The sequence below is a fragment of the Oncorhynchus keta genome, chromosome 13 (genome assembly GCF_023373465.1).
Source record: "Oncorhynchus keta strain PuntledgeMale-10-30-2019 chromosome 13, Oket_V2, whole genome shotgun sequence".
Lineage (NCBI taxonomy): Eukaryota > Metazoa > Chordata > Actinopteri > Salmoniformes > Salmonidae > Oncorhynchus > Oncorhynchus keta.
This window is the reverse complement of record NC_068433.1, coordinates 7,836,258-7,855,735: the sequence shown is the minus strand read 5'-3', so window position 1 is coordinate 7,855,735 and position 19,478 is coordinate 7,836,258. Positions and strand designations below refer to the sequence as shown.

Sequence of the window (19,478 nt, the reverse complement as noted above, 5' to 3'; positions counted from 1 at the left end):
ATTGACAGCTTGCCTTGTGGATGAGTTATTGCACTTATCTTTTTTTATTTTTATTGAGTTATTGCACTTAAGGTTATTTACCCCACTGGTAGTGAAAAGGAAGGTTATTTCATAGCTCTGTTTTTTTCAAGGTGGCACACTAACTGTGTTGGGAGGCCCAGCTCTTCAGCTCCAATCAGCACTGTATACACATACAGCTCACACACACGCACACACACACACACATACACACCCACAACAGTAGTTTGTACACACACACACACACACACACACACACACACACACACACACACACACACACACACACACACACACACACACACAACAGTAGTTTGTACACACACACATACACACCCACACAGGGTAGTTTGTACACACACACACACACACACACACACACACACACACACACACACACACACACATACACACCCACAAAGGGTAGTTTGTACACACACACACAAACACACACACACACAAACACATACACACTACAACCCTCTTGAATTATGATCCCAGCCCCTCCTCCCAATCTGTCTCTCTGCAGATGAATGTTTTATGATGTATTAAAATTCTCTCACAGTTAACGGGTTATCATCGCCGAGTTAGTGTACCAATTTAGATCAGTGTCTACCCTAAGGAGCCAGCCCTGCCCGAGAGAGAGAGAGAGAGAGAGAGAGAGAGAGAGAGAGAGAGAGAGAGAGAGAGAGAGAGAGAGAGAGAGAGAGAGAGAGAGAGAGAGAGAGAGAGAGAGAGAGAGAGATACATTTATAGATGTGAAAGCTTGACAGCTGTTGTCCCTTGGTTCTTGTGATAATGTTGGCGAGAGCCATATTTTCTCTCCTCTGAAGAGACTGACTGATACACTTTCTTTGATCAGTGGCGTAGTTTGGAGCGGTGATTGACAGTTCTGGGTTCTATTTGTTGACTCATTTGTCTCCCAAGAACGATTTGGGTTGATTCTTTTTCTTGTTACTTTGAGTCTGACAAGTGAAAAGTTGATGACCTAAAAGCTGAAGACCTCAAGGCTGAAGACCTAAAGGCTGAAGACCTAAAAGCTGAAGACCTAAAAGCTGAATTCCTAAAGGCTGAAGACCCTAAAAGCTGAAGACCCTAAAAGCTGAAGACCCTAAAAGCTGATGACCCTAAAAGCTGATGACCTAAAGGCTGAAGACCTAAAGACTGAAGACCCTAAAAGCTGAAGGCATAAGAGCTGAAGACCCTAAAAGCTGATGACCCTAAAAGCTGATTACCTAAAAGCTGATGACCTGAAGGCTGAAGACCTAAAGGCTGAAGACCTGAAGGCTGAAGACTTAAAGGCTGAAGACCTGAAGGCTGAAGACCTGAAGGCTGAAGACTTAAAGGCTGAAGACCTGAAGGCTGAAGACCTGAAGGCTGAAGACTTAAAAGCTGATGACCTAAAGGCTGAAGACCTAAAAGCTGAATACCTGAAGGCTGATGACCTAAAGGCTGATGACCTAAAGGCTGATGACCTAAAGGCTGAAGACCTGAAAGCTGAAGACCTGAAAGCTGAAGACCTGAAGGCTGAAGACCTGAAGGCTGAAGACCTGAAGGCTGAAGACCTACAGTAAAGGCTATAGTATAGTGTGAGATTAAAATATGACTGTGGTGGTGTTCTGTATTTCATCATGCAAATACAGATCTCTACACACACACACACACTGAGCAGTCCAAATCCCACCACAGTATTAAAATCAGAAGAGGCACATCTAACCCTTCGTGATCTTCTAGGTCCAACACAGCCCCAGAGGTCCCTCTAGCCTGTCTGTCTGCCTGTCCACATGGTGGTGGGAGTCACTTCAAAGTCTGTTCCGGGGGAGGTGGCTGCACAGGAGAATCGCAGCTGACACGACTGTCACTGCTCCCTGGGTGAACACATGGCTCAGAGGAGGGATGATGGAGAGAGAGGAAAGGAAGGGGGGGATGCTAGAGGGATGTGTGTGTGTGTGTGAGAGGGAGAGAGAGAGAGGGGGAGCGAGAGAGGGGGGAGCGAGAGGGAGAGGGAGAGAGAGAGAGAGAGGGGGGAGCAGAGTGAGAGACAGAGAGAGAGGGAGAGAGAGAGACAGAGAGACAGAGAGAGAGAGAGAGAGAGAGAGAGAGAGAGAGAGAGAGAGGAGAGAGGAGGGGAGAGAGAGGGAGGAGAGAGAGAGAGAGAGGAAAGGAAGGGGGGATGCTAGAGGGATGTGTGTGTGTGTGAGGAGAGGGGGGAGAGAGAGAGAGGGGGAGCGAGAGAGAGACAGAGAGGGAGAGAGAGAGAGAGAGAGAGAGAGAGAGAGAGAGAGAGAGAGAGAGAGAGAGAGAGAGAGAGAGAGAGAGAGAGAGAGAGAGAGAGAGAGAGAGAGAAACAGAGAGACAGAGCGAGGGAGAGAGGACAAGTAGGGGGAGGAGGTTAAATATTCCTCCTCTGGTTTCAGCAGTTGAGAGCAGGCCCAGCGTTGCCTCCTGCCCACAGTGGATGGGTTTGGATCAGCTTTATGATCCTCCTAGCTTTCCTATTTCCTTTCCTTTCCTCTTTCCTTTCCTTCCTCAGGTCTTTCTGTCACAACATCATCAGGTTACTGTCTGCAAACACTGTACTGTTTTATTGGCAAGTTACTATTAGATAACATTCCTTTATAATGTAATATTGACTCTAGAGGGATGTCATAGGCCATAAAATGGTGTCTCACTCTATTAAGCATACTGTCTGTGTACAGTGTATTATGACAACGTTTCTAAATAATGTGTTATCTGTTGTGGTTGACACGCCAGTAGGTGTCACTAGTTGAAATGACGGTCTCACAGATAAGACAGGTGCACACACACACACACACACACACACCACACACACACACACACACACCCCCACACACACACACACAACACCCCCACACACACACACACCCCCACACACACACACACACACACACACACACACCCCACACACACACACACACACACACACACACACACACACACACACACACACATACATCCACACACACCCACACACACACAAACACGCACACAGAGAGAATCACACCTGTAGGGGCTTTTTTCAAACCTGTCGACCTGTTGGCGCAAATAAGGCAGGTTTCCATAGCGATGCCAGGGGTTGGCATGGTGATGGTGTCATTGACCCAGAGATTAAGCATGACAATGAGGCGTAACTGGTTTATTCCTCTCCCGACCGACTAGAATTCCCTAAAACGATGGACTTAAAATACCCCTTCACAAAATTCTGTTGTTTTCCCTGTTTTTGCTACTCTCTTTTTTCAGCTTAGTTCCTCTTACCTAATGGAAATATCATGTTATTTTGCTGAGGTGTGCAGTTAAATTGGCACAGAGCTGGGGTTTTTTTACAGCACAGTAAACTGCCATTCAGTCTACATGATGTAAGTGTTAATCCGATACGCCTGGTTGGAGACTTGCATTCCGAGAAAGCAACCTGGCCTCAGGGGTAGACGTAACATAATAAAAATTAATTTTTATGTGATGTATAAATTAGTTTGATATGCTATGTTTGGTATTGTATGTATTCATTTGTGGTTGTCCGTCATCCATTTTGTATTTGATATGTTACGAATCACAATTCCGATGATATGTCACGTTTTGCAATTCATATAATATGTTACAGAACCTTCCATTACACCATAGACTAGGTGTCAACAGTGTGTTTATGTTATATAACAGTTTATCATTATAATTGCGTACACATTGATGTCAGACATGCACCTACCCCAGTGCTCTGTTGCCGATGACGGGGATGAATGCAGGAGCAGATTTAAGTGTAACAGCGTTATGACTATATTATGACAGGTTACGACAGGTTATGACTATATTATTACAGGTTATGACAGGTTATGACAGGTTATGACAGGTTATGACAGGTTATGACTATATTATGACAGGTTATGACAGGTTATGACAGGTTACGACAGGTTATGTCAGCTTTTATGACCATATTCTGACATGGTTATGCAACTGGGTGTCAGGTAAAGTGTTGACCAATATGTTACGAATTTGCAATATGTAAGATATGGCTAACGTTAGCCAGGTGGCTAATGGTAACGTTAGCTAGGTGGCTAATGCTAACGTTAGCTAGGTGGCTAATGGTAACATTAGCTAGGTGGCTAATGGTAACGTTAGCTATGTGGCTAATGCTAACGTTAGCTAGGTTAGCTAGCTGTGGTCCTTCTGTGGCTCAGTTGGTAGAGCATGGCGCTTGTAACGCCAGGGTAGTGGGTTCGATTCCCGGGACCACCCATATGTAGAATGTATGCACACATGACTGTAAGTCGCTTTGGATAAAAGCGTCAGCTAAATGGCATATATTATTATTATTATTATAGGTTGCTAACGTTGGCTAGGTGGCTAATGATAACGTTAGCTCGGTGGCTAATGCTAACGTTAGCTAGGTGGCTAATGCTAATGTTAGCTAGGTGGCTAAGGTTAGCTAGGTGGCTAAATGGCGAATGGTAATGTTAGCTAGGTGACTAACGCTAACATTAGCTAGGTGACTAGGTGGCTAACGCTAATGTGAGCTAAGCTTCGTGTTAAGGTTAAGGTTAGGCTTAGGAGTAAGGTTAAAGGGTTAAGGTTATGGGAAGGGTTAGCTAACATGCTAAGTAGTTTTTAAGTATCTAAAAGGTAATAAGTTGTCGGTGATCTTTGGGTTTCTAGACATTCACGTTGTACGCAAACTCCTCCACCCCGACCAACCACCCTCCTTTTGTTTTTGCCTTAAGTTAGCTTCAGTCTTACGTAACCACACCAAAAGTAACATACCTTATCATACTAGTGTGAGTTTCGTTTACTATGTTGCATCTAGTCTATGAGACCAGGCTGGAGAAAGTAGTTTTCCAGGTCAATGGCAAAAACACAACACAAAAAGAGGGCAAACAGAAAAACCCGATAATCAGACATGATCACAAATTCACCAAAAGCCTCATCAGAAGGGATTTCCCATCACCTGCCATTCAAACCAGATTAGTGTTGATGATTGATGCTAACATGAAGAATTATAGCGTCAAACAGTTTTCAAAGTGTTCAATGTTTTAATAAGTAGATTTACACCAGTCTCCATGACCTATCAGATTACTGTGATTATTTATATTGTTCTTGTTCCATGACATCTTGGTTCATATTTTCCTCATTCTCCTCCCCTTCCCTCCCTCCTCCTCCCTGCTCCATTCTCCTCCCCTTCCCTCCCTGCTCCTCCCCTTCCCTCCCTCCTCCTCCCTGCTCCTTCTCCCTGCTCTATTCTCCTCCCCTTCCCTCCCTCCTCCTCCCCTTCCCTCCCTGCTTCCTGCTCCCTGCTCCTCCCCTTCCCTCCCTCCTCCTCCCTGCTCCTCCTCCCTGCTCCCTTCTCCTCCCCTTCCCTCCCTTCTCCTACTCCCTGCTCCCTTCTCCTCCCCTTCCCTCCCTCCTCCTCCTCCCTGCTCCCTTCTCCTCCCCTACCCTCCCTCCTCCTCCCTGCTCCCTTCTCCTCCCCTCCCTCCCTCCCTCCCTCCCTAAACACATCCAAAGTTTCAGTCTGTCAACCTTGGTCCCTTCATCTACAGTAGTTGGCAAGGTTCCAAGCGTGTAATGCTTTCAGGCTAAGGCAGGTTGGGTGATAAAGTTACCCAGAGAAACTGAGGCCATTTTTTTGTACTGTTCTTCTGGGCAGCAGAGAGAGGGAGGGAGGAAGGAAGGAAGGAAGGGAGAGGGAGATAGAGAAAGAGGGATAGGTGAGAGAGAGGGATGGAAGAGAGAGAGAGGGGGAGAGGAGATTGCATCTGTGCAAGTGTGTGTGACAGGACAGTACATAGAGGGCCAATCATCAACAAACGCACTCACACACATGCACACACACACACACTCACAGTTACTCAGCCACCCTGTCCTTCCCTGCTGTCCCTGCAAGGCAAGCTGACAGAGACTTTGTCAGCAGCTCAGAGAATGAATGACTCTCCCTCCCTCGCTCTCTTTCACTCTCACTCTCACTCTCCCTCTCCCTCTCCTCTCTCTCTCTCTCTCTCTCTCTCTCTCTCTCTCTCTCTCTCTCTCTCTTCTGTTCTGTAGTCCCACACACACTGTTCTGTAGTCCCACACAAACTGTTCTGTAGTTCCAAACAAACTGTTCTGTAGTTCCACACAAACTGTTCTGTAGTCCCACACAAACTGTTCTGTAGACCCACACAAACTGTTCTGTAGTTCCAAACAAAATATTCTGTAGTTCCACACAAACTGTTCTGTAGTTCCACATAAACTGTTCTGTAGTCCCAAACAAACTGTTCTGTAGTTCCACACAAACTGTTCTGTAGTTCCAAACAAACTGTTATGTAGTTCCACACAAACTGTTCTGTAGTTCCACACAAACTGTTCTGTAGTCCCAAACAAACTGTTCTGTAGTCCCACACAAACTGTTCTGTAGTCCCAAACAAACTGTTCTGTAGTCCCAAACAAACTGTTCTGTAGTCCCACACAAACTGTTCTGTAGTCCCACACAAACTGTTCTGTAGTCCCAAACAAACTGTTCTGTAGTCCCAAACAAACTGTTCTGTAGTCCCACACAAACTGTTCTGTAGTTCCACACAAACTGTTCTGTAGTTCCACACAAACTGTTCTGTAGTCCCACACAAACTGTTCTGTAGTCCCAAACAAACTGTTCTGTAGTTCCACATAAACTGTTCTGTAGTTCCACACAAACTGTTCTGTAGTCCCACACTAACTGTTCTGTAGTTCCACATAAACTGTTCTGTAGTTCCACACAAACTGTTCTGTAGTTCCACACAAACTGTTCTGTAGTCCCAAACAAACTGTTCTGTAGTCCCAAACAAACTGTTCTGTAGTCCCACACAAACTGTTCTGTAGTTCCACACAAACTGTTCTGTAGTCCCACACAAACTGTTCTGTAGTCCCACACAAACTGTTCTGTAGTTCCACACAAACTGTTCTGTAGTCCCACACAAACTGTTCTGTAGTCCCAAACAAACTGTTCTGTAGTCCCAAACAAACTGTTCTGTAGTCCCACACAAACTGTTCTGTAGTCCCACACAAACTGTTCTGTAGTCCCAAACAACCTGTTCTGTAGTCCCACACAAACTGTTCTGTAGTTCCACACAAACTGTTCTGTAGTCCCACACAAACTGTTCTGTAGTCCCACACAAACTGTTCTGTAGTTCCACACAAACTGTTCTGTAGTTCCACACAAACTGTTCTGTAGTTCCACACAAACTGTTCTGTAGTCCCACACAAACTGTTCTGTAGTCCCAAACAAACTGTTCTGTAGTCCCAAACAAACTGTTCTGTAGTCCCAAACAAACTGTTCTGTAGTCCCACACAAACTGTTCTGTAGTCCCACACAAACTGTTCTGTAGTTCCACACAAACTGTTCTGTAGTCCCACACAAACTGTTCTGTAGTCCCACACAAACTGTTCTGTAGTTCCACACAAACTGTTCTGTAGTCCCACACAAACTGTTCTGTAGTTCCACACAAACTGTTCTGTAGTTCCACACAAACTGTTCTGTAGTCCCACACAAACTGTTCTGTAGTCCCACACAAACTGTTCTGTAGTCCCACACAAACTGTTCTGTAGTTCCACACAAACTGTTCTGTAGTCCCACACAAACTGTTCTGTAGTCCCACACAAACTGTTCTGTAGTCCCAAACAAACTGTTCTGTAGTTCCACACAAAACTCTGCCTTAAACTCGCTCTGTAAAAGAAAACAGCTGATGGAGGGCTTTGATTGGAGCTGTTGCTATTTCCTAATGAGGAGAATGTATCTCATCTCCCGTTGTCTTTCAAAACTTTCCATTTCCTTCATGTCAGCGAGTTTTCTGTGATCTCGGTCAGCATCCATGTACAAACGACTGTCACTTGTGTCTTCAAACAGCCGACATGCCTTAACTCTCTCCCTCAGATCCCTCGCCAAGCAATTTCAGGGGAACTGCCTCAATTTTGTCCAACAGGCCCGAATAGAAATTGGTTTTGTTGGAAAAAATAGCTAGCTAACCCCATTCACATGTCTTTCGCTGTATCTCAAAAGACACACAATCCCAAACACAAGACACTCATTTGATCTTGTTCAGTGTTTCTCATCAAAAAGGCCTTTTCATCGACAAGACTCAGAGCTGAAGATACGACAAGTCACATAGACCAGTATTTTCCTACCCTGGTCCTCCAGTACCCCCAACAGTGTTTCCCAACCCTGGTCCTCCAGCACCCCCAACCCTGGTCCTCCGGTACCCCCAAACCTGGTCCTCCAGTAGCCCCAACCCTGGTCCTCCAGCACCCCCAACCCTGGTCCTCCAGTATCCCCAACAGTGTTTCCCAACCCTGGTCCTCCGGTACCCCCAACCCTGGTCCTCCAGTACCCCCAACCCTGGTCCTCCAGTAGCCCCAACCCTGGTCCTCCAGTACCCCCAACCCTGGTCCTCCAGTATCCCCAACAGTGTTTCCCAACCCTGGTCCTCCGGTACCCCCAACCCTGGTCCTCCAGTACCCCCAACCCTGGTCCTCCAGTAGCCCCAACCCTGGTCCTCCAGTACCCCCAACACTGGTCCTCCAGTACCCCCAACGCTGGTCCTCCAGTACCCCCAGCAGTGTTTCCCAACCCTGGTCCTCCAGTACCCCCAGCAGTGTTTCCCAACCCTGGTCCTCCAGTACCCCCAGCAGTGTTTCCCAACCCTGGTCCTCCAGTACCCCCAACCCTGGTCCTCCAGTACCCCCAACCCTGGTCCTCCAGTACCCCCAACGCTGGTCCTCCAGTACCCCCAACCCTGGTCCTCCAGTACCCCCAACCCTGGTCCTCCGGTACCCCCAACAGTGTTTCCCAACCCTGGTCCTCCGGTACCCCCAACCCTGGTCCTCCGGTACCCCCAACAGTGTTTCCCAACCCTGGTCCTCCGGTACCCCCAACCCTGGTCCTCCAGCACCCCAACCCTGGTCCTCCAGTACCCCCAATGCTGGTCCTCCAGTACCCCCAACCCTGGTCCTCCAGTAGCCCCAACCCTGGTCCTCCGGTACCCCCAACAGTGTTTCCCAACCCTGGTCCTCCGGTACCCCCAACCCTGGTCCTCCGGTACCCCCAACAGTGTTTCCCAACCCTGGTCCTCCGGTACCCCCAACCCTGGTCCTCCAGCACCCCCAACCCTGGTCCTCCAGCACCCCCAACCCTGGTCCTCCGGTAGCCCCAACCCTGGTCCTCCAGTACCCCCAACAGTGTTTGCCAACCCTGGTCCTCCAGTACCCCCAACCCTGGTCCTCCGGTACCCCCAACCCTGGTCCTCCGGTACCCCCAACCCTGGTCCTCCGGTACCCCCAACAGTGTTTCCCAACCCTGGTTCTCCGGTACCCCCAACCCTGGTTCTCCAGTTTCCCCCAACCCTGGTTCTCCAGTTTCCCCAACCCTGGTTCTCCAGTTTCCCCAACCCTGGTTATGTTACGCACGCCTCTATGAAGAGGGAACGCAACACCCTGCTACAACTAAACTCTCCATGAAGTGAAAAGGGTATGGACTGTAGGTGCAAGTAAGAATGACAACAGGCAGAATGTGGTACCGTTTACAAGGACTTTATTCCTTTACACGGTAATATGGGGGAAAGAGGCTGGACGGAACCAAAGCAAAGAAAGTAAATCTCAAAGCCCCCCCCCCTCTCCTATCTTACCTGCCTACCCACTACTTACCTAATTTAGCACCACCTGGTGCCATAACCAAAATACAGGGGGTGGTCCGCCCAGGTCTTACCTAGTGTGCCTAGACAGCGAATATGCTACGGGTATATGTATGCCCGCGGGCCTCTTGCCTAAGCACTCCCTAGGTGCCTTCCCCTTCCCCCCCTGGGAACAAATGAAACAGAATATTATAACATAACATAATATCTCTAGCAAAATCTCTGCAATGACCTCCCAGAAAATCTCCAGCAAATCTACCTCCAGCAAAAATCTCCCTCCTGAACAGAACACTGGCATTTATATAGCTTCAGAATGAATGTGTAACTGGAGACAGCTGCGTCTTGACGAGGGGGCGGGGTCAGCTCTCCAATTAACCATGGAGTCGACCAATCAGCTGCTTGAGGGATTTCAGGAAGCCATTTCCTGAAATAAACACATGCAAATACACAAACTACAACACATAAACTGGGGAACGTAACACAGCCTTATTCTAAAGTGGATTAAATAAAACAATTCTCTCAGCAATCTACACACAATACCCCATAATGACATCACAATACCCCATAATGACATCATAATACCCCATAATGACATCACAATACCCTATAATGACAAAGCAAAACTGGTTTTTAGAAAGCCATGAGGTAATTGTCTGTAGAGCTCTGAGACAGGATTGGGTCAAGGCACAGATGTGGGGAAGGGTGCCAAAACATTTCTGCAGCATTGAAGGTCCCCAAGAACACAGTGGCCTTCATCATTCTTAAATGAAAGAAGTTTGGAACCACCAAGACTCTTCCTAGAGCTGGCCGCCCGGCCAAACTGAGCAATCGGGGGAGAAGGGCCTTGGTCAGGGAGGTATCAAAGAACCCGATGGTCACTGACAGAGGTCTAGAGTTCCTCTGTTGAGAACCTTCCAGAATGACAACCTTCTCTGCAGCACTCCACCAATCAGGCCTTTATGGTAGAGTAGCCAGATGGAAGCCACTCCTCAGTAAAAAGCACATGACACCCACTTGGAGTTTGCCAAAAGGCACCTAAAGATTCTCAGACCACGAGAAACAAGATTCTCTGGTCTGGTGAAACCAAGATTGAACTCTTTGGCCTGAATGCCAAGCGTCACATCTGGAGGAAACCTGGCACCATCCCTACGGTGAAGCATGGTGGTGGCAGCATCATGCTGTGGAGATGTTTTTCAGTGGCAGGGACTGGGAGACTAGTCAGGATCGAGGCAAAGATGAACGGAGCAAAGTACAGCGAGATCCTTGATGAAAACCTGCTCCAGAGCCCTCAGGATCTCAGACTGGGGCGGAGGTTCACCTTCCATCAGGACCACAACCCTAAGCACAAAGCCAAGACAACGGGCTCTCCTTGAAATAGTCGTGCAGCAACGCTCCCCATCCAACCTGACAGAGCTTGAGAGAATCTGCAGAGAAGAATGTGAGAAACTCCCCAAATTCAGGTGTGCCAAGCTTGTAGCGTCATACCCAAGTCTTGAGGTTGTAATCACTGCCAATGGTGCTTCAAGAAAGTATTGAGTAAAGGGTCTGAATACTTTCCTAAGGCAGTGTGTAAGTTGTGTAAAATATAACATCTAAAGGGTATTTCATCTGGAAAGCCCCATAACCAGCCTACCTGGTTAAATAAAGGTGAAATAAAATAAATAAAACCACATTCACTATGTTGATGGTTTTATATTTATTTTGTTTTAAAATTGTCCCCTTTTTAAAAATAATGTAATTATTACAAATATTTGACATGTGATAAGGCCGTACAGAGGGGCAGAGATCATTACAGACACCGGTGATAATCTGACGTACCCCCCAAAAAAGGCCACTAGATATATAGCCCCCAGTATATAGCCTCGTTATTGTTATGTACTTTTCTTGTGTTACTTTTTTCTTGGGTTTACTTCTTGATCTTACATTTTTTTCCACATTAGTTTATTTCATAATAATTGCATAGCTCTTATTTATTGAACTTCATTGTTGGTTAAGGGCTTGTAAGTAAGGATTTCACAACACTAAACCTGTTGTATTCGGTGCTGTCATGAACACGATGGGAGACAGAGAGCTGGTTTCAAGCACAGGTGTTGTAAAGGACCACAGCAGGAGGCAGGTAGCTGGGTCCAGGGGCAGGCAGAAGGTCATACACAGTAGGAGGCAGGTAGCTGGGTCCAGGGGCAGGCAGAAGGTCATACACAGGAGGAGGCAGGTAGCTGGGTCCAGGGGCAGGCAGAAGGTCATACACAGTAGGAGGCAGGTAGCTGGGTCCAGGGGCAGGCAGAAGGTCATACACAGGAGGAGGCAGGTAGCTGGGTCCAGGGGCAGGCAGAAGGTCATACACAGGAGGAGGCAGGTAGCTGGGTCCAGGGGCAGGCAGAAGGTCATACACAGGAGGAGGCAGGTAGCTGGGTCCAGGGGCAGGCAGAAGGTCATACACAGGAGGAGGCAGGTAGCTGGGTCCAGGGACAGGCAGAAGGTCATACACAGGAGGAGGCAGGTAGCTGGGTCCAGGGGCAGGCAGAAGGTCATACACAGGAAGAGGCAGGTAGCTGGGTCCAGGGGCAGGCAGAAGGTCATACACAGGAGGAGGCAGGTAGCTGGGTCCAGGGGCAGGCAGAAGGTCATACACAGGAGGAGGCAGGTAGCTGGGTCCAGGGGCAGGCAGAAGGTCATACACAGGAGGAGGCAGGTAGCTGGGTCCAGGGGCAGGCAGAAGGTCATACACAGGAGGAGGCAGGTAGCTGGGTCCAGGGGCAGGCAGAAGGTCATACACAGGAGGAGGCAGGTAGCTGGGTCCCGGGGCAGGCAGAAGGTCATACACAGGAGGAGGCAGGTAGCTGGGTCCAGGGGCAGGCAGAAGGTCATACACAGGAGGAGGCAGGTAGCTGGGTCCCGTGGCAGGCAGAAGGTCATACACAGGAGGTCCAACAAGGCAACAGTACAGGCAGGGAAAAGGCTAGTAACGTCATCCAGGCAGGGAATAGGCAAAAGGCGTCATTAGTGAGGCAGGCAAAAGGCGTCATTAGTGAGGCAGGCAAAACCTATCATACATTGGATTAGTAAATCACAGTGCAAACAGCACTCCGACTAGACGTGTGTCACAAAGCAAATAATACCTCACAGTGATGAGGTGCAAAGAACTGGACTAAATAGTGTGTGATAATGACATACAGGTGTGTGAACAGGTGATCAGACATCAGGTGATTTGGATCTGGAGAGTGAGCTGCGTTCAGAGGATCTATGTGTTTGAGAGTGTGAGATGGAAAGTGGTCTGGAGAGTGAGCTGTGTTCAGAGGATCTATGTGTTTGAGAGTGTGAGATGGAAAGTGGTCTGGAGAGTGAGCTGTGTTCAGAGGATCTATGTGTTTGAGAGTGTGAGCTGGAAAGTGGTCTGGAGAGTGAGCTGCGTTCAGAGGATCTATGTGTTTGAGAGTGTGAGATGGAAAGTGGTCTGGAGAGTGAGCTGTGTTCAGAGGATCTATGTGTTTGAGAGTGTGAGCTGGAAAGTGGTCTGGAGAGTGAGCTGCGTTCAGAGGATCTATGTGTTTGAGAGTGTGAGCTGGAAAGTGGGCTGGAGAGTGAGCTGCGTTCAGAGGATCTATGTGTTTGAGAGTGTGAGATGGAAAGTGGGCTGGAGAGTGAGCTGTGTTCAGAGGATCTATGTGTTTGAGAGTGTGAGCTGGAAAGTGGGCTGGAGAGTGAGCTGCGTTCAGAGGATCTATGTGTTTGAGAGTGTGAGCTGGCAGCAGACGTTACAGGTGCGTGTGACAAATAAAATTTGATATTATTTGTTTTGAAAATGTTTTGAAAGATACCAAAATCCTTGTACTTACTGGTAAAATTGCAAAGTTTTGAGTAATATCCTCTCCCTTTGGGACCCTAGTTTTGAGTAATATCCTCTCCCTTTGGGACCCTAGTTTTGAGTAATATCCTCTCCCTTTGGGACCCTAGTTTTGAGTAATATCCTCTCCCTTTGGGACCCTAGTTTTGAGTAATATCCTCTCCCTTTGGGACCCTAGTTTTGAGTAATATCCTCTCCCTTTGGGACCCTAGTTTTGAGTAATATCCTCTCCATTTGGGACCCTAGTTTTGAGTAATATCCTCTCCCTTTGGGACCCTAGTTTTGAGTAATATCCTCTCCCTTTGGGACCCTAGTTTTGAGTAATATCCTCTCCCTTTGCAACCCTAGTTTTGAGTGATAAGATAATTAGTTAGTGCAGTGTCAGGTTCTGACCTTTATTTCCTTTGTTTTGTCGTTATTTTGTGTGGTCAGGGCGTGAGTTGGGGTGGGCAGTCTATGTTTGTTTTTCTATGATTTTGGGATTTCTATGTTTCGGCCTAGTATGGTTCTCAATCAGAGGCAGGTGTCATTAGTTGTCTCTGATTGAGAATCATACTTAGGTAGCCTGGGTTGCACTGTTTGTTTGTGGGTGATTGTCTATGTTAGTTGCTTGTGTCAGCACAGGTCTCATTTATAGCTTAACGATTGTTTTTGTGTTCAGTACTTTCTTTAATTAAATATATACACATACCACGCTGCATTTTGGTCCTCCGATCCTTCTCTCCTCTTCAGATGAAGAGGGGGACGACTGACATGCAGATTATTTCAGCCTGGTTGGCAGAGATTATGTGATTAAAATACTATTATTCTATCAAGCATGTGTGAGTGGTTGGGTTTTATATCATTTTGTATCCCTGGCCAAATTATTATAGGGAGAGAGTGGTGATGATGCTTGTGTCACTGTTCAAGATGATAATGATGACGATTATAGCATTCATGACAACAAACTTTAACCTCATCTTACATGTGCATACATTCTCAGTTCCATTTGTCCATGTGCTGACAATCGTGGAGGCTGCTGAGGGGATGGCAGCTCATAGTAATGGCTGGCATGGAGTGGAATGGAATGTTTGATACTGTTTGATCTAGAAGCGAAACAAACACACACCTGTTTAGAGAGGTGCTGGCTAGCAGAGTAGAACACCTGTTTAGGAGAGGTGCTGGCTAGCAGAGTAGAACACCTGTTTAGGAGAGTTGCTGGCTAGCAGAGTAGAACACCTGTTTAGGAGAGTTGCTGGCTAGCAGAGTAGAACACCTGTTTAGGAGAGTTGCTGGCTAGCAGAGTAGAACACCTGTTTAGGAGAGGTGCTGGCTAGCAGAGTAGAACACCTGTTTAGGAGAGGTGCTGGCTAGCAGAGTAGAACACCTGTTTAGGAGAGTTGCTGGCTAGCAGAGTAGAACACCTGTTTAGGAGAGGTGCTGGCTAGCAGAGTAGAACACCTGTTTAGGAGAGGTGCTGGCTAGCAGAGTAGAACACCTGTTTAGGAGAGGTGCTGGCTAGCAGAGTAGAACACCTGTTTAGGAGAGGTGCTGGCTAGCAGAGTAGAACACCTGTTTAGGAGAGGTGCTGGCTAGCAGAGTAGAACACCTGTTTAGGAGAGGTGCTGGCTAGCAGAGTAGAACACCTGTTTAGGAGAGGTGCTGGCTAGCAGAGTAGAACATCTGTTTAGGAGAGGTGCTGGCTAGCAGAGTAGAACATCTGTTTAGGAGAGGTGCTGGCTAGCGGAGTAGAAATCTTGAAAAAGAAAAGGAGAACCTCTCACTCTTGGAGCTCAGATGCAATAATTGAATCATCTAATAACCAACGTTTCGACAGACAAGCTGTCTTCATCAGGTTTTGATACCGTTTGATTCCGTTTCCATTCACTCCATTCCAGACATTGTTAATGAGCCGTCCTCCTCTCAGCAGCCTCCACTGACCGACGAACCGAACCCATACTCCTGTTGTTTTCATTCCATTCGATTAATGTCCGTTCAAAGCAGCTACCAACACACTGAGAAGGATCACAGACCAATTAAAACAATTATACAATCCTGTTCCACTCAGCACATCAGCTCTCTCTGGATGGCCCTGACCACTCACTCTGCCTCGGTGTGTGTGTGTGTGTGTGTGTGTGTGTGTGTGTGTGTGTGTGTGTGTGTGTGTGTGTGTGTGTGTGTGTGTGTGTGTGTGTGTGTGTGTGTGTGTGTGTGTGTGTGTGTGTGCGTGAACTCTAAGCCAAGGCTGACATACCAATAGATAACACCCACATGCCTTGCAGATAGCAGCCCGGTACACAGAAAACAAATGAAAGGCTGTCGTAAGGCACTTCAATGAGCACTTTAATGTGAAAATCATAAAGTGCCTCAACGATACTCCTAGAATGAGAGCAACTAGAAACCTTGAAAACCAATCATCATAGAAAGTCAAGCGATGATGATGATGACCGTTCAACCTCTCTCTGTCTTTCTTTCTTCCTCCCAGGGGCTGGTGGGAGAGAAGTATGGCAGTATCCGCGTGCCGGGGGAGGTGGAGGCTCCAGAGTTTGAGATGATCTTGGATGCGGCGGTGGAGGCAGGCCTAGACACACACATCCTGGAGGAGTGGTACTGTCGAGATGAGAACTCCGTGCCGCCGGCCTACTACCTCAAACCCAAAGCCCAGATGTTGAAGAACTACCAAAACTCAGTAAGATCTGAACCCTTTCTGCCTCAAAACCTACAGAACTGATGCTCAGACCCAGTCGTAATGGAATGACCGTGGGACGTGGCCAGGGTTCTCTTGCAGTGGAGGCTGGTGGGTTGAGCTATAGGAGGACAGTCTCATCGTAATGGCAGGAATGAAAGACATGGAACGGAGTCAAACGTGGTTCCCCATGTGTGAGATGTGATTAATACCGTTCCACCTCCTATAGCTCCTCCCACCAGCCTCCACTGTTCTCTTGCATCATATGGAAAAAGACGACCTGAGTAGGTAGGTCTCAGGGAGACTAGGCCAAGATACTGAAGCATCCATATGCAGCAGATGCTATTATCCAGAGACTTACAGTAAGTGCAATCATCTTAAGATAGCTAGGTGGGACAACCACATCAGCAAAGTCAGTGAAATTAAAAAAAATATGTATAATATTTATTTACATTGGAAAAAGGGAACCTTTCTGCTCTGTTTTAGTCGAAGCAAACTGTTACGCCCCTCACGTTCACAAAAAGCACCCGTAATACTGGCCAGTAAAAGTCACCTGGAAACAGCTCTCTTAAAAGTTCTGGACTTCAAGTTGCTTCCCTCATTAGGACGTGTTGTTCCGGTGGAACGTTTGATACCTATAAAGATTCACCTTTGCACTTCCTTAGAAGCTTTGTGATCTTACTGTGAGTTGGCACTAGCAGTAAACAGATCTGTGGCTCTCCGTGCAGCTGTCACAGTCCCCATGTCACTACAGTGTAACTATAGTAACTACAGTGTAACTATCGTAACTACAGTAACTAAAGCTTTGTGATCTTACTGTGAGTTGGCACTAGCAGTAAACATATCTGTGGCTCTCCGTGCAGCTGTCACAGTCCCCATGTCACTACAGTGTAACTATAGTAACTACAGTGTAACTATAGTAACTACAGTAACTAAAGCTTTGTGATCTTACTGTGAGTTGGCACTAGCAGTAAACATATCTGTGGCTCTCCGTGCAGCTGTCACAGTCCCCATGTCACTACAGTGTAACTATAGTAACTACAGTAACTAAAGCTTTGTGATCTTACTGTGAGTTGGCACTAGCAGTAAACATATCTGTGGCTCTCCGTGCAGCTGTCACAGTCCCCATGTCACTACAGTGTAACTATAGTAACTACAGTGTAACTATAGTAACTACAGTGTAACTATCGTAACTACAGTGTAACTATAGTAACTACAGTAACTAAAGCTTTGTGATCTTACTGTGAGTTGGCACTAGCAGTAAACATATCTGTGGCTCTCCGTGCAGCTGTCACAGTCCCCATGTCACTACAGTGTAACTATAGTAACTACAGTGTAACTATAGTAACTACAGTGTAACTATAGTAACTACAGTTACTTAGATGCACTATTGTAAAGTGGCTGTTCCACTGGATGTCATAAGGTGTATGCACCAATTTGTAAGTCGCTCTGGATAAGAGCGTCTGCTAAATGACTTAAATGTAAATGTAAATGTACAGTAACTAAAGCTTTGTGATCTTACTGTGAGTTGGCACTAGCAGTAAACATATCTGTGGCTCTCCGTGCAGCTGTCACAGTCCCCATGTCACTACAGTGTAACTATAGTAACTACAGTGTAACTATAGTAACTACAGTGTAACTATCGTAACTACAGTGTAACTATAGTAACTACAGTAACTAAAGCTTTGTGATCTACTGCTAGTTGGCACTAGCAGTAAACATATCTGTGGCTCTCCGTGCAGCTGTCACAGTCCCCATGTCACTACAGTGTAACTATAGTAACTACAGTGTAACTATAGTAACTACAGTGTAACTATAGTAACTACAGTAACTAAAGCTTTGTGATCTTACTGTGAGTTGGCACTAGCAGTAAACATATCTGTGGCTCTCCGTGCAGCTGTCACAGTCCCCATGTCACTACAGTGTAACTATAGTAACTATAGTGTAACTATAGTAACTATAGTGTAACTACAGTAACTATAGTGTAACTACAGTAACTACAGTAACTACAGTGTAACTATAGTAACTACAGTGTAACTACAGTAACTACAGTGTAACTACAGTAACTACAGTGTAATTACAGTAACTACAGTGTAACTACAGTAACTAAAGTGTAACTATAGTAACTACAGTGTAACTACAGTAACTACAGTGTAACTACAGTAACTACAGTAACTACAGTGTAACTATAGTAACTACAGTAACTACAGTGTAACTATCGTAACTACAGTAACTAAAGCTTTGTGATCTTACTGTGAGTTGGCACTAGCAGTAAACATATCTGTGGCTCTCCGTGCAGCTGTCACAGTCCCCATGTCACTACAGTGTAACTATAGTAACTATAGTGTAACTACAGTAACTACAGTAACTACAGTGTAACTATAGTAACTACAGTGTAACTACAGTAACTACAGTGTAACTACAGTAACTACAGTGTAATTACAGTAACTACAGTGTAACTACAGTAACTAAAGTGTAACTATAGTAACTACAGTGTAACTACAGTAACTACAGTGTAACTACAGTAACTACAGTAACTACAGTGTAACTATAGTAACTACAGTGTAACTACAGTAACTACAGTGTAACTATAGTAACTACAGTGTAACTACAGTGTAACTATAGTAACTACAGTGTAACTACAGTAACTACAGTGTAACTACAGTAACTACAGTGTAACTACAGTAACGACAGTGTAACTATAGTAACTACAGTGTAACTACAGTAACTACAGTGTAACTACAGTAACTACTGTAACTACAGTAACTACAGTAACTACAGTAACTACAGTAACTACTGTAACTATAGTAACTACAGTCTAACTACAGTGTAACTATAGTAACTACAGTGTAACTATAGTAACTACAGTGTAACTACAGTAACTACAGTGTAACTACAGTGTAACTACAGTAACTACAGTGTAACTACAGTAACTACAGTGTAACTACAGTAACTACAGTGTAACTACAGTAACTACAGTGTAACTACAGTAACTACAGTGTAACTATAGTAACTACAGTGTAACTACTGTAACTATAGTAACTACAGTAACTACAGTGTCATTACAGTAACTACAGTGTCATTACAGTAACTACAGTGTCATTACAGTAACTACAGTGTAACTACAGTGTAACTACAGTGTAACTACAGCGCTCGGCTAGTTAGTTAAGTTAAGCATTATAAGTACACTGTAACGGGTAGCTGAACGTTTGTCCATGCCTGTGTTTGGACAATATATAGCCTCACTATTGTTATTTTACTGCTGCTCTTTAATTATTATTATTTATTTTTTATTGTACTTATCTAT

General features: G+C 46.0%; 1 protein-coding gene across 1 annotated transcript in view; it reads left to right on the top strand.

Annotated features, from left to right (window-relative positions):
• The window catches only part of LOC118379205 (NACHT and WD repeat domain-containing protein 2), a 96,593-nt gene that overhangs the window by 62,454 nt on the left and 14,661 nt on the right, over window positions 1–19,478 (top strand). The window contains exon 6 of the mRNA XM_052459289.1: window positions 15,971–16,174. Within this exon, the coding sequence (XP_052315249.1) occupies window positions 15,971–16,174 (204 nt within the window). The remainder of the gene's footprint in view (window positions 1–15,970; window positions 16,175–19,478) is intronic.